A 15,948-nucleotide genomic window follows, 5' to 3' on the forward strand; every position below is an offset into this window, starting at 1 on the left:
GCGTTTTTAGAAGTGGGAATTCAAAAATAGGTGACACACACACACACACACACACACACACACACTGTATATAGTTTAACCACATGAATCGCAATTCTGGGCAAAGAATAGGTGAAAATATGGCAACAATAGTTTGTTGTAGAGGTAAAAGGGAGGGGGCCAAGAAAAGACCCCTGGGGGACCCTGGACAACAAAAGGGTGTGGTTAAAAGTGAACTGGCCTACTCTTTCTGCCAATAAATGTGGATCTAGGAATCTAGATCGAGATTATGACAAACATAATCGAAGAAGGTTAAATATATCGCCTTCAGGATCGAACACAAAGTGTTTTGTGTATTATGGAAGTTTGTATCTGCATGCTACTCACACACTGCTGTGGACCCCCCCCCTCCCCCCTATCTGGCAGAGTGAAAGAATGACATGGCCACTTTCCTAATATAGACATGCCACACTGCCCCTGTAGGCTACACTGTGCAAAGCCTGAGTGCTCATTTCACCCCGAGAGTGTACCAGGGGAACCAAATGGACCCTTTTGTACACCACCCTGTCCAAACGCTCCTTCCTTCCCAGCTCTTTTAAGTTAATGATAGGGCAACAAATGTTGACACAATTTGTCCAGAAATACCAACACAACCTGATTACAAGCACACAAAGACAGACACACAGAGAGACAGTCAGATTCTATAAGCTATTGATGAGAAATAAAGTAATTATTGGAGGGGGTGGGTGGGGGTCTCCCTCTGCCCGGTGTACATGGTGTCGTGCTCAGTGAAGAAGCCTGCACGACAGCTGCCACGACTTAGAACTAGTATGAGAGAGAAGTGCAGCGTCACAACTGTTTCTAAACTGTGTGAATGTGTGAGACACTGACAACACACTGGAGCCTGTCTATGCGTCTTTAGGGACTCCACAGAGACGCACTTTAACTAGCAGTGCAGCAAACCGGACTGACGCACTAAGCAGCGCTCTGCAGCACCCCACGCACACACAATATGAATAACAATCCACAGCAGTCAGACACTCACTCACCTTATTATGGATTATGGAGATATGAACCTCCGAATGCTCCTCTGATTCCCCCCTGATTCCCTGGATGATAGCCTTGTTGCCTCGGTCCCCGTTTAGTCCTCTTTTGTCAGACTAAATTATCCAGTTTTCTAGAGTCGGCGCGGGACCTGCTGAACAGGCGCACTGGAGAACCTATAGTGACGCTCCTCACACCGAGAGCGAGAGAGAGAGAGAGAGAGAGAGAGAGAGGGGGGGGGGGTCTATTTTAGGACGGACTGTGTCAGTTGTGGCCAATCTGTGGCGCGTCAGCCACTGGGCCAGCGCGTCAGGGAGGTCAGTCAGTGTCGGCTGTGTCGCCACTCGCCATTGTCAATGTAGTGTATCATCGCATTCGCAATAGCATGCCATCGCTATTGAAAATCGCGAATTAATTGCTCACAGTAGCCTACTTTTCAGTGATAGGCTATATGAATCTATGGTCATAAAGGCCTAATTGTACTGAAGCTGGCAGATTCTAAGAACCAATTCATGAGTTTCAAATGTAGTGTGTGCCACCTACAGATGATGTAGCCTATGTTGTGGTGGACCAACACGTGCTTGCCTTCAATTTGTGTGACTGGCGGTAGAACTAATTCATTTGTTTGCAACACCTGTTGCCTGTTGGTCCCAACATCATGGTAGGAGGGAGCTATAGTGACGTAGGACTAGGACAAAGATTTTATAACAAGAGACGACAGTACTTGTATTTTTGGAATCACCACTAGATGGCGCATCACTCAAAGATTGCGGCACGTGCACATACTGATACTGATAGTTAATTGTAAGTAACATCGTACTCATGTGTTACTTATACATGTATGTATGACAGTACATACATCTCATGAACATAAACATGAACATAAACATGCACGGTCACGCGCGTGCATACATGCATGGGCACACATGCAACCTGAAATTCTGAATGACAAATTACTGTATTGATCCATTCCATTCTTATTAAATATGATAAATAAATGAGTGAATAATTATTGTAGGCCTACTATGCATATTTATACTTTAATACTGAATTAATACTTTTTCACTGTTAAACAGACCAGTTCTGTAGAAGCATATATGTTGAATAGAATGAAAACACGTTTTTGTTTGTACAGTAAACTATGTTTTGTAAAGCAACCGTCATCACTCGGGGGCACTGGTCACCCGCATGCTTGTTACTATGGGACTTAATGGGAGTGTCGTCTCTTGTTATAGAATCTCTTTGACTAGGATTTGAAAGTCATGAATGCATTATATACTGTAAAACCATGGGCCTTGACTAAGGATTTAAAGAGGTAGGCCTACCGTATGTCACTTTAACACTTCTGGAGTCAGAATGAATTCTGTATATTGGCCATGGAGGACGGATCGACGGACAGATAGGTTTTGCAGGTTTTCATAGTAATCTGCGACCTACAGTCGCAACTCGCAATAACCAGTAAGACGTCCTAAGGTCGAGAAGCGATCCGCCTGGGTGACGGCAGACTGCTGGTCGAGCACTGGCGCTTTGGCCCTGGGGGACAGATCAATATATGGAATAAATTCTGTACTGGCCATATATGGAGCGTGTCTTGAGTGTACAGGGTTTGATGAGGTCAGATCAACATATGGAACGTCAGAAGGTCGGCTCCAGCTTTGTAGAGGACCTGGCGGATAAAGCAGAGCAAGCTGCTGCAAGGGGAGAAATTAGTACAATCTATATAGCATCACAAAGAAACACAGTGGCAAGTACATCAACCCGTCGACCCCCAAAGACAAGGATGGCAACATCGTCAGGAACAGGCTGCGTGATGGGTACAACATTTCAGCGAAGTACTCAACTGTTCTGAGCCAGATGACCCTGCTAACCCTTCACCACAGAGGATGTCCCCAACATCGACACCAGTCCCTCGACCCATGAAGAAGTGAAACGTGCCATACAAGCCATGAAGGGTGGGAAAGCTGCCGGCCTAGATAACATCCATGCCGAGATGCTGAAAGCCAACCTTACCACTTCAACAAAGGTGCTCATGGAACTCTTCAGAAACATCTGAGAAGAGGAAATAATACCTGAAGACTGGGACAAGGGACTGATTGTTAAACTGCCCAAAAAAGGTAACCTCCAAAATTGTGACAACTGGCGGGGGATCACACTGTTGTCAATGCACGTGACATCATCATCATACCCAGAAGTTATATGCGGGAATGGCAAAAAGAGTGGCAAAAAAAACTACTTTCTGACAGCCCATACATCCAAACAGAAGAGTCAATTCTGACTGCATTAATCAATGTTAAACGACATTAAACTCACTTTGACACTCGATTTGCCACTCAATTTGCTATTCACTTTATGCATGCACATACCCTCTATACCATTGAAAGTGTTTTGTAGGATCTTACTCTGCAGAATTGAATCCGCTGTCGACCAAAACCTGAGAGAGGAAGAGACAGGATTCAGGAGAGTGAGGGGCTGCACAGACCAGATCTTTGCTCTGAAGAACATCATCGAGCAGTGTGTAGAATGGAACGCCCCACTGCACATACATTTCATAGACTTTCGAAAAGCCTTCGACAGCCTACATCGTGACACCCTATGGAAGATCGCGAGAACATGTCTCCCATTCTCTTCCTGATGGCTATCGATTGGGTGATGAGGAAGACAACGGCCGATAAACCCAGGGGCATTCAGTGGACTTTGTTCTCCCAACTCGAAGACCTAGATTTTGCTGACGACCTTGCTGTTCTCGCCTCCAAATATATCCACCTGCAGGAGAAAACGGACAGACTGAACCAGTACGCCAAACAAACAGGGTGGCTCCAATGGCTCCAAAACACAAGTGATGTGCATTAATGCCACCCCAGATGCACCAATCATTGTGAATGGGGAAACCCTCGACTTTGTCGAGAAGTTCACCTGTCTTGTCAGCAAGGACAACGCAAGAAAAAAGGACACCAGAGCAATGTTAGGGAAAGCTCACGGTGCAAGGCTCCATCCTACCTGGAACTCAAAGCAGTACAGCCTAAGAACAAAGTTCCGACTGTAAAATCAGTGCTGCTGTACAGCTCGGAATGCTGGTGAGTGACAGAACTGGATATGCAAAAGTTCAATGCCTTCTACAATGGATGCCTCTGTAAAATCTGCTGCATCTTCTGGCCTGAGATCTCCTCAAATAAAGCGCTGCACAGGATGACCAGGTGCTCCAGTGTTGTCGGAAATCAAATGCCGCCGTCTACGATGGCTGGGTCATGTGCTCCAAATGGCCCAGGATCGAATCCCAAAGGTTGCACTGAGATGGACGGTCCATCTCTTCTTTTCCCTACTGGGATCCATCATGGACCCCAGTAGGGAAAATAAGTCAAGATCGAGCCAAAACCACCTGGCGAAGACCCATGACAGCTGATCTAAAGGAGATGAACCTTACATGGGACGAGGCACAACATGCAACACAAGACAGAAGAAGTATTTGTACGTCTCTAAAGTGTTAGACGTTAGAGAAAAAAAAAGTATAGTTGCACACAGGTGTGATTTTCTCCAGCTGTAACTTGATAGAGGGTGCATAACGATACTGAAAGTAGGCGACCTAGACCAACTTATGCAATTTATTGGCAATGACAATTTCGTTGCCAAGATCAATATTTTACATATTACAGGTATTCTTGAAAGCGTCGAAAACAATTCATGCCTAACCAGTTGTTACGCAAAATGCAATAAATCATCATAGCCAGTGAATCTCATTACAAAAACAGGACTAAACTGAACGTTTGCAATTATGTGTCTGTCTTCGTGGCTGGTAGGTTAATGAAACACTCACACTTGCAATAATCTAAAAATCTTTAATGGTCACAGTTTAAGCATGTGATATAAAAGAATATTTACAATGATAGTTTAAAATGAAGGGGGGGATACACATCCTTTTTTTGCACAGAACACATACACACAACACACGCACATAGCTACTCACTAAAAGCATGCTCCCCAACAGTAGAAACCATACATTTAAAGAACACGCATATAACATTACAAAATAAAGATGGGAGTAAAGTGCATGATCGACAGACCTCCCCGTCCAATTTCTGATAATAAAAAAAAACTGCAGGGGGATACTGCACTTGCCATAGGCACACCCCTGATGTGTACAAAAAGGGACAGATCAATTAAACATGTACACATCTACATGGGGAAAATTGTGCTACAGTTTCACACACACACATTGTGCTACACACTTGCACTCACACACCGGCGCAGGTCAACAGCTATAAAATCATATTAATATCATATTATGATAAACTCACTACAATATAAACCTTTACAAAAGCTAAAAAAAACAAAAACAAAACAAAAACGAGAAAATAAAAAATACATCCCCTTAAGAAAATAGGAGGAAATACACAACACACACTGGCTCCCAATAAATCCATGTTCCACAAACTCTCCCCAACCATTACACACACACACAATACACACACGCACGCATGCGCACAACAGATTCAGTGGCATCAAAACTGTTCTAGAAATGAGAGAAGTGCTTATTTCAGTTTTCCGAGTTGTGAAATTGACTCAATCGAAATTGAGTTTGTGGATGGCCTTCAGTGACATTCCAGGAATCCAGAGCCGGACATTGCAGCTGATGAGATTTGGTGCAGGCCAACTGAGGTAAAAGTGTAGTTGACAGTTTAAACTAAACTAAAATAAAATAAAAAACTGAAAAACTAAAGAAACCAACAACAAACCCCAGCCTCTTTGTATTTCAGTGTACCACTGGTATACAACCAGCTTGCTAACTCGACCTGTGTATTGTATTCTTTTGTTGTTTCATGAGATAAAACCATCAGCCTTGCTTTGGTAGCTCTCTCTACTAGTCACTTTTCTAGAGATGACAGAAAAGCTTTAGACATTTTCACTCACCATGCTGACCTACAGACACCCTCCTGGAACACAGTGGCTCAACTTAAATCTCAACTTAAACTTAAGAGAAATCTAAAATCAGAAATCACCCTCAACTTATGAGGTCCAAATCTTCAAGCCTAGCTCACTCCGAGTCTCCGACTGTGGCTCGCCCCAAGAAAGTCATCCGTGAGAACGGCACCTGTACTTTGATTGCAACATTTGTATTTGGGCTGTAGAAATGGCAAAGTCATTTTCTACATACCACTATCTGTGTTGTTTTTCTGTTCTGTAGTGATTCTACATATCTACTCATATACTGTACTCAAACCATTTTCAAAGTTAACACATTTCCTGATACCACTTAAGCCCTATAAACGTCGTCTTACGACATATAGCGAGAACATCTACAAGCTCACAAGGCATCACAGCACATTGTGAGCTTGTAGAAATATTCCCAAATTGACGATCTACATACAAGCTCATGTGTTGCAATGCTGGGCTGAGGCAAACATTAGGTTGACAATGGAGAAGAAAATAACATAACGTAAAGAGTGAACATGAAAGCTTTAATGTTATAAGCTCAGAATCATACTACGTGTATAGTTTGAGGATTATTGTGATGTGTTTTGAATTATTTGGCATGCAAATGTTTATATGAAGTCTTTTTTCCCCCCCCATGTGTATTAAGCCAGATTTATACTTTGTCGTACAATGGTGTCATGCCAAAAATATCCTGTGTTGCATCTGTGATGCGTTGTAAGCTTGTACAACTGCCATTTTCGTAACATGTCACCATCGTACGACAGAGCATGTATTAGGCTTTATTTGGAGGTTTGCTAGTAAAACTACAGGCCCAAAACTAAACATATCTTTTAAGGCAAGGAGGCAAATAATTTTCTCCAAAATGTGCACTTCTGTTCCATTTCCACCTCTCCAGTGCACACAATCACACATACAGAAAATGGCGAGGATCACATGGTGTGGTAGAGGGTGGTAGTCCGTTTCTTCAGTCTCCGCAGAGGGTGTGTCCTACCATACTGCTGCCTTGCTGCCACAGAGATCAGTCCGGGGGGCGACTGCAACAGTACTTGGCCAGAGTCGGGGACTTTCCCTCTCGGTTGGTTCTGGTGGTGGTGCGGCAGCGGGGCCAGTCCCGAATCAGCTTTTCCGCCATCACAGAGTCTCTCCGGCCCGGCACCGAGGTCTCCAGGCGGAGGCGGCTGGGAGCCGTGGACCCGCTGTTTCTTGGACTCGTCGATGGAGGCGTGGATTTGGGGTTCGGCCAAGGAACGGGCGGACGAGGCATGGCTCAGCTCCCACTCGCTCAGGTCATTGGCCAGCAGCTCCAGGCAGCCCAGCTTGGCCAGAGAAGCAGAGCGCTTCATCAGAGTGGAGGGAGGGGTGAGGCCCGCCTGGCGCATCCTGGCCTCAACCTCTCGGGCCCTCTGCCGGATGCCGTTGGCTCTCTTTCGCGGGGCGATGGCCAGGCCGTGGTCCCAGCAGCCCCGGTCCACGCGCCTGTCCCTAACGGGGCCGCCGGAGCTCACTTGCCTCAGGAAGGCCCCCAGCTCGCGCAGCGTCTCCCACGTCTCCCTCATGATAATGTCCCCCTGGGGATACTCTGCCGGGTGGTCCCAGTCCGTACTGGTCTCTTGCTCCGTCACACCCTCCAAGCACAGGAAATCCACAGAGGAAAGAGCAGTGAAGGTGGACTGCACGGAGGGGTAGAAGGAGGGGCAAGGGAGACAAGGCGACAAGGCAGAGAGAGATCTACCGTTGGTGGGGGGTTTGTGCGTGGCAGTGCTCCGGTCTTCGCCACGGAGCGTCTCCCCTTTAGCTGCAACACTGCTCTCGGCCTCCATTGGACTGCACTTCCCGAGAGCGTCACACTCCTCCTCGTCTTCCTCCTGCACAGTGCAAACAGTAGACCCCTGCAAGCAGAGGGCCGTGTCCTGAGGGTCAGCCGCCATCTCTGGGGGAGATCCGGTGGCAGGGAGGATTCCGAGGAATTGTGAACGTCGCAGAGTGCATGACGAGCCGAGGGGGGCGGAGGGAGGAGACAAGGACGGCGCCGGTGGCGAGTCCTGCTCCTGTTTCATCCGCTGCTCAAGCTGCCGTGTGACGCGCCGCACAGAACCCCGTGTCCAATCGCTGGAGAAAGGCACGGGTGTCGACTCGTCCTCCTCTTTGTTCTTCACTTCCTCCCTCGTCTCTTCAGGTTCCTCCTGCGGCAAAGCTGCCCTTTCCGCCGCATCCTGCTTCGGCCGCCTCTCTTCCTGGTCCGGGGGCCCTGGCTGGCAGGGAGGAGGGCTCAACGTGAGCGTGGCCGCTTTCAGTTCTGTGGCCAGCACAGGGTCTACCGTTTCCTAACAGCAAGGGAGAGTGCAATGCTTTAGTTTAAGGAGCAAGTATTTGTGTCAGCACACCGAGCAGTGGTTATTAAAGTGGGGTCCGGGGGCTGCGGGGCATCAATAAAAATGCACTGCTTTTCTTTGGGTTTATTCACGCACTGTGCTAAAGGCTTAACAGGTTTGTGTGAGTCTGGTTCTCTGAATCTAGAGAATATACAGTACAGAAAAAAGCATCACAGAACAGCAACAGTAACGTCAGGTGCAAGGAATCAGTAAGATAATTAACATCGAAGTACAGCAGCAGGTGCAACCTACCTAGCAATAAACTATACTGTCCACTCAGTCCACTAAGTAACTTTCGAAAGTTACTTTATTGGATACATTTACAAACAGATATTGACAAGCTCTGCTATACAAATGTTTTATGAATTTCATTAAAATGAACACTGAGGAGTTATGGAGTATGTAAGAACTAAGCAGTAGTGTTACCTTTGGCCCTGGCATTCAGTAATCCAACCTGACGCGGGTTCGACTCCCAATCCCGACGACCTTTGCTGCATGTCACAACCCCAATCTCCTGTCAGCCTACTGTAAATCCATCAATAAAGGCAGAAAAGCCCCAAAAATATATGTGTTACCTTTAACTTGTCTTCTTCCTCTTTCTGTCCTTCACTAGCGGAGTGGTCCTGAGGCAGTGGTTGCTGGTCCTTCCCAGGAGCACGTAGCTGCATGCACGGACCCTTCCCGTCCAGCGCCAGGCCCTGGAACTTCTCCCTGGCGCTGAAGAAGTTGATGTGGTCCACGGTGAGTGTAGACGGCACCACCTTGGGGTCGTGCAGAGTGGCACTGGGGTGGTCGTCGATGATGTCATCATTAGTGGAGGGCTGCTCGTCCGCTACGCTGTCCAGCGGCAGCTCCGCTGGCTGCTGGTCAGAGTCTGCTTTCACGGAAGGCACCGTTATGGACGGGCCTTGGGTCGTGGGGATTGTGCTTGGTTTTGGGGTCCTCAAGGAATCAGGCACTGAGGAGGGCATCTGTGGCTGGTGGGCGGGCGCCACCGCAGGCAAAGGGAAGCAGAGGTCCTGCGGCGCAGCATTCAGGGACGGGGAGGCGGGGAGATGGTGGATGACCGGTGGCGGGTGTGGCACGCCCACAGGGACGCTCTCGGTGACGGTCACGGTGGAGATGCCAGGCCGCTGCGCCTGGGGGACCACAGTGGCCGCCCTCGGCTGGGGAAGGGGAGGCGAGCAGGAAGACAACGAGGGGTCTTCCTCTGCGTCACAGAGGCCGTTGGAAAGAGGAGGAGACACGGGCGCCGTCGGTGCTTCGGGGCATGCCGACTGGGCGGGCCCTGCCTGGAGGTTGTCCGCCTCGTCAACAGACAGAACCGGGCTTTCGCCGGGCAAGGGATCCTTGTCTACGGCTTGACCGTCGTCCGCAGAGGAAGGTTCAACTTCCGACAGTCCGTCTGAGAGGATGCAGGCGGCGGGCACACTTGCTGGCCGTGGTGGCTGACCGCCCTCAGGAGAGGGAGTTCCCAGCGGCTGGAGCAGCTCCTCGAGGGAGGGTGGCGCCGAGCTGCCGGCCTGGTTACGAGGGTCCGATCTGCCCAGACTCTGCGCCTGAGCTACGGGGGGTTTGGCCAGGGGCTCGTGGTGCTCCGATAGGTCGCTGTCCGAGTGCGAACGCCACAGCTTGTTGTGCCGCTGCTTACTGAGGGGAGACAGAGAAGGAAAGCATATCGTTGATGTCTCGTGTGTGTGTATTGTACATATACAGTACATCTCTGAATGCAGGTTGGAGTGCGTGTGTACCTGGCCAGCAGTATGCCCTGATACTCCTCCAGCTGTCTCATGAACGAGGGGTTCGGCTTCGTAACGGCACGCCGTTCCTTGACATAATCGAACGCCCGCTCCAAGTCCCAGCCGTACTCTTTCATGGCGTAGGCGATCACCGTGGACGCAGAGCGACTGACGCCCATCTTGCAGTGCACCAAGCACTTGCCCCCGGCTTTCCTGGAACGGAGATGGAAAACAAGTTGCAGATCAGATGCACAGCCGGTCAGCAGTAACATTTGCAGTCAGCAAGATACGTGCGAAACATGATCCGAGATTGGTCAGAAAAGGGAAGGACAGGGGGGAAGAAAGCACAGAAAGCAGAAATGCAGAGGACAGAGAAGCAGTGTTGATTTCGTCGACTCAAACTATGACGATTAATTTTTCGCCGACTACCTTTTATCACTGACAAAACAAAATTAAAACTAAGTAACGACGACTAAATATAGACAATTCTGTCAACAAATAAAAACTAGACTAGAAAAACTAGAAAATAGCAGATCTACTGCAATGCGTTGCAATCGGCTATTTTCAGTATATAATCAGGCATTACGACGGCATCAAGGCCCCCAAAATACATTTCAGTTGCCAAAACGAACTGTAGATTTAGTCAACACAAATCTTAGATTTAGTCAACACTAAAACATTTCAGATGACTAAAATATGACTAAAACTAAATGGAATCAACAGTGCACTCACTTAGCTCTGGATATAAACTTGTAGGTGTCATTCCAGTAGGCCAGCAGGTCTGTGGCTTCCTCGTCATAGACGCGTATGTTGTGGTACTCAAACATTCCGGGGAAGAAGTTGTCAATCTCCCTCGTTACATTCAGAATGTACTGAACCCTGAGATGAGGGAAAAGAGAGAAAGTTAACATATAAAGTGGATGAGTTGAATGTTGGATGCTAAACTATTCCAATGGGACTGCTGGCACTAATAGTCAAATACATTTTGGAAAATAAATTCTATTGTTATGATCCATCTTAAGACCGTAACTTGCTTGTCAAGCAAGCAATTTCTCAAGACTGAATATGGCTATATTTCTAATTAACCGTTTTAGTGATGAATTTGGTGTAATATTTCTATACCCCAAATTAATAGTGATATTTTTGGCATGAGAAAGTGTGGATACGGTATGAAGGACAGAGGCCACGCTGTAAAGCGTTTTTTTGTCTCACCCGCTGTTCTGCAGCTCCTCTAGGTTCGATGCGTTCCACTCAGATCCCTGCAGAGAAAAACAAACGCCATCCTCAGACTAACTCATTTCCTTCAACAGAGCCTTTCATAATGCAACACAACATGCATGCTCTGAGCCAAGCTGCTAGCAAAACCTACCTTGAAATTGTGAGACTTGACCTCTACTATCTTTACCAGACAGATTAGAAGAAAAGTAATGCTGGATCCCCCCCCCCCTTAAAGCTGAAATCCAACAGTTATGGAAATTCACCATAGTTTATTTCATTGCACCCTGTTTTTGGAGAAAATAAAATAAAATATGGGAAGCACTTTGTAAGTGTTTGAAATGTCTTTATCCTGTGCTTCACAATAAAGATATTTGAAACCAAAGCTGAAATCCATCAGATTTATGCGCTTCCTGAGATTTGAATCCAGGTCTCCCGCGTGGAAGACAAACTTTCCACCAGTAAGCTAAAACGTAACACCCGCCTGGAGCTAGGCAAGAGAGAGATTGCACTCAGTTTAGACCCGTATAAAATCAATAGAGCAGGGAGACCACTTCCAACCACAGCACTGAAATAACCACATTAAATGGTAAATGGACTGCATTTACTGCATATAGCGCTTCCAAAACGCTTTACATTACAATGTACTTCACATTCACCCATTTACACACCGATGGCAGAGGAATCCATGCAAGGCACCGAGCTGCCCATCGGGAGAAGTTAGGGGTTCAGTGTCTTGCTCAAGGACTCTTTGGAGCCGGGAACTACAGTAATTATTTTTTCCTTTATTGCTAGGACACAGTGGAGAGAAACAGGGAGAGAGAGACTGGGAATGACACACAACAAAAGTCGTCGGGATCGGGACTCGAACATGCGACACGCTGTCAGGCATGCGCCTATGTGGCATGCGCCTGGACCGCTAGGCCAGCGGGCGCCCCGACTAATTTAGTATTCTGAATGATCCTTCAGCAACACAGGAGGTCCTTCCCTCCTTGCGTGTGAACCTACCAGGTAGACGTGCTCAAAGATCTTGGTGGGGCTGTCCATCTGGCCCAGGATCACGATCATCTCGTTGTCGATGAACTCCTTGAACTCCCGCAGGTTGCAGGTCATGTGCATCTCCAGCTCCGTACGGATCTTTAGGACACAGGCACAAAAAATAAGTCAAAGTCGGCCACGGAACTGACCAAAGATACCAGACGCCCATATCACCAGACACACAACTATCAAGGAACATTTGTTCCTTGTGCCCATGAGTCATGTCTACTAGGCCTGTCACAATTATTACATAATCACCTAATCCATGTTGAGAAGATATTTGTCATTATCTGCCCTGTGCAATTTGTGATTATGAAGCCTAAATAGCAGCCTATAAAAGGCAAACAGTAACGTTCTGATGTTCAATGCAAAAAACATCGTTATCAAAATAGTTAATCGCAATTATTTGTGTGACAATTATCAACTTAAATTTGTAATGGTGACCATCCCTGAATGTCTACGTCTGAATGTACACGGGTTCATTTGGTTTACAGTTTTCCTCCTGAAATTGACACACACACACACACACACACACACACACACACACACACACACACACACACACACACACACACACACACACACACACACACACACACACACACACACACACACACACACACACACACACACACACACACACACACACACACACACACACACACACACACACACACACACACACACACACACACACACACACACACACACACACACACACACCTCCTTGCTGGTGATGTTCTCCAGGTCCTTCTGCATCATGATCTCCCTCAGTCTGGTTTTGACCAGACGCTCTGTACGTTCTCTCTCTGTAGGTCTGTGTGGACACGGGAGGCAAGCAACATGACAACCATGCAGGGAAGTGGTCATTCCATGTCCGTCAGCAACGGAAACGGAACAAAAAAATAGATAAAAGCTAGGCTATTGACTGAAACATGAAAAATGTTAGAGTGGGACTAGTGGAGAAGAAACCTAGTAAAACTAATAAGTCATTTTAAGTTTGGTTGTACTCTGTGTTGAGCTCTGAAAATAGCAGATCTATAAGCTCACGTGTTGTAGATATGCCATTTTCAACATAGAACCAAGCGTAAAATATACCATTACGACACCATCAAAATCGACTGTATATTTATACGACTAAAACTGAGGAGCACATAGGTCCATAAGACCTATTCAACTCACAGATTGAATAAATCTGCACTAAATTAATCTATAGAAATGGGGGAATAACGTGGCAGTGCCATCTACAGGACAACATAAGCACTGTGCAAGTAAATAGTACAGTAAAGACAGAAGTGAAGAGACGGAGTGACACGCAGCAAAGGTCGTCAGGGTCGGAATCAAACCCGTGACTCGCTGTCAGGCTGCATTAGAGCCTATATGTGGCATGTGCCTCGACCACGAGGCCATCGGCGCCCCCGATCTTAGCACTCATTATGGAAGTATATATACTCCATATCTCTGTCTGCGACAAGTGGGTCAAATGTGTGTGTGTGTGTGTGTGTGTGCCATAGACTGTAAAAAAATAGGGTGTGTGCGGGCAATCCATATTCATGATGAGGAGCTGTCCTCCCTTTAATAGCCTTGTAAACAAAGGAATGTGTCGTACAGGTACAGGAGTTTGCATGGCTAACTGTTTTTAGAGAGAATGTGTGAAGAGTGCAGCGGTCGGACTAGACTGAAGTGGTTTCACTGGGCTGAGTCCGGCCACAACAGGGACAAGACATCAAGAGTGCTTTCCTGTGCACATAGTTCTGCCACGACCATGTATGGCTGTGGTGATGGCAAAAAAAAGGTCTCCATTAATTATCAATAAAATAAATGTATAAATAAAATCTTCCATATTCCGTTTGTCGAAAGGCCTTTTATAACCTTATAAGGCAAGTGTCGATAGATGTCATACAAAATATGTCGGGAGACAGAGAGGCATTTATGCCGTCGTCTGCATGGTTACCAGCTGAACGCCACAGGCTAGTTTAGTAGTTTGTTTACGTGGATGAGGACCAGTATGTTTTTCTGGACAGGTACAGACGCTATCGGATTTATGGTGGCCGCCACCGTGTAAAGACAACGTCAGTATAAACCTTCCAGTCTCAGGGCGAACACTAACCAAAAGGCCACTGAGCTGGGCTGATGCATACATTTAGCTATGCAGCAATCTCTCAAGAACAGATTCCAAGCTGCACCACCGACTGTCGGCAGGGGCATTCAGAATCAGAACGTGTGTACGCTGGGGATTAGTGGGATGAAAACATATGCACCCCAACGGAAGAGGAGGGCTGAGGGCAGAATAAAACAGGCCAAAATCCATTTATCCATATTCTATTGGGCGGCACCCCAGAGGCAACTGCAAAGGCTTTTTTGCCTATGCAGCATACTGATTCAACTCCAATGAATAGCACTTAAATAGATGTCTTGGTTTTCTATTCTATTTGTGCCACAATGAAACCAAAAACGCAAGTTTCCCCAACGTTGGAACGCGATGGGATGACTCACACGTCGGAGAAGAGTACAGGGGAGTCTGCGCGGTGCGACTCCACGTCCTGCATGGCGTTCCACTCGTTGATGCGCGTCTGGTCGGAGGAGACCCTGCTCTGGTAGTAACTGACCCACGTGAGGAACAGGCTGCCCGGGAAGTAGTTATGGCAACGGGCCACCTCGCACGCCTTGTGGAGCGACTGGAGCGCCGACCTGGGGGGGGGGGGGGGGCATCGATAAGAGGGAGAGGTGTGGGTGGTCAGAGAGGGATCATGACAGGACAAAGACGGAGTGTCATGTGACGCATGATTTAGTTTAATAGCTTAACAGTACATTTACTGTACAATTTAGAGGTATTTGTACTTTCCCTGAATATTTAATCATAAACATCACTTAGTAATATAGTCAGAATCAAAAATTAGATTAGATATTATACACAAACGTGTGTGTGGACATTCTGACCCTACTGACCAGAACCCATAGGCCAAGGGTTTAGTAGTGTCATGTGATGCATGCTTTAAAGACCGTGATGTACTCTTATCCACCAAACAATGTGAACTCACCACATGGCCTGCACTGACACGGGCTTGAACACATGGACTCTGTTATCCGTGGACACACTGAAACCTCTGTGGGGGAGGGGCAGGGGAGCAAAGAGGAGAGGTTAGACAGGGGTGACAGAGACAGAGGAGACAGAATGACAGGGGTCCAAAGGGGACATGCCAAGCCTCAATCCATTTTTGTCACGCATTCAAGAGGCACTACATAGGAACACAATTTGCCCAAAATAGTGACAGGAGGTTTAAAGTGTTTAAAGAAAACCTAGTGAAACGAAAAACACGTTTTTCACACTTTTAGAACACATCCATGGTCATCATATGGGCATACCTAACAATGGATGCCAAAAAAAGGGGACATTTTTCATTTGTGTATTTTTATATAAAAAGTCCATAAAGATTTAATTTTAATTAATTCCTGAAAACGAGTTTTTAATCTCATTCAAGATGACATCCAGACACTGCAATACTCGTTTTAAACGTAATCATCACGCTAAAATATGTAGATAACCCCCTGGCTTTGCTGCCATCTCTCTGTCACTTTGTAAACAACCACTCTGCATGCGCGCAACCACGCATGCATGAGACGGAGAGACG

At 46.9% G+C, this 15,948-nt stretch overlaps 2 protein-coding genes across 4 annotated transcripts in view; both read right to left on the bottom strand.

The window, feature by feature from the left end:
* Positions 1–1,213, bottom strand: part of coro6 (coronin 6) — a 37,946-nt gene extending 36,733 nt beyond the window's left edge. For both annotated transcript variants that reach the window (XM_083764376.1, XM_083764377.1), the window contains exon 1: positions 1,029–1,213. The gene's annotated coding sequence lies outside the window, so the exon portion shown is untranslated. The remainder of the gene's footprint in view (positions 1–1,028) is intronic.
* A 3,629-nt stretch (positions 1,214–4,842) lies between these two features.
* Positions 4,843–15,948, bottom strand: part of ssh2b (slingshot protein phosphatase 2b) — a 40,268-nt gene continuing 29,162 nt past the window's right edge. For both annotated transcript variants that reach the window (XM_083764557.1, XM_083764558.1), the window contains 9 exons: positions 15,358–15,423; positions 14,813–15,007; positions 13,040–13,133; positions 12,287–12,415; positions 11,276–11,322; positions 10,796–10,942; positions 10,076–10,276; positions 8,900–9,974; positions 4,843–8,276 (listed from right to left, as the gene is read on the bottom strand). In XM_083764557.1, the coding sequence (XP_083620683.1) occupies positions 6,882–8,276; positions 8,900–9,974; positions 10,076–10,276; positions 10,796–10,942; positions 11,276–11,322; positions 12,287–12,415; positions 13,040–13,133; positions 14,813–15,007; positions 15,358–15,423 (3,349 nt within the window). In that variant the 3' untranslated portion in view covers positions 4,843–6,881. The remainder of the gene's footprint in view (positions 8,277–8,899; positions 9,975–10,075; positions 10,277–10,795; positions 10,943–11,275; positions 11,323–12,286; positions 12,416–13,039; positions 13,134–14,812; positions 15,008–15,357; positions 15,424–15,948) is intronic.

Source organism: Protomyctophum parallelum (genome assembly GCF_964188405.1).
Source record: "Protomyctophum parallelum genome assembly, chromosome: 1".
Taxonomy (NCBI): Eukaryota; Metazoa; Chordata; class Actinopteri; order Myctophiformes; family Myctophidae; genus Protomyctophum; species Protomyctophum parallelum.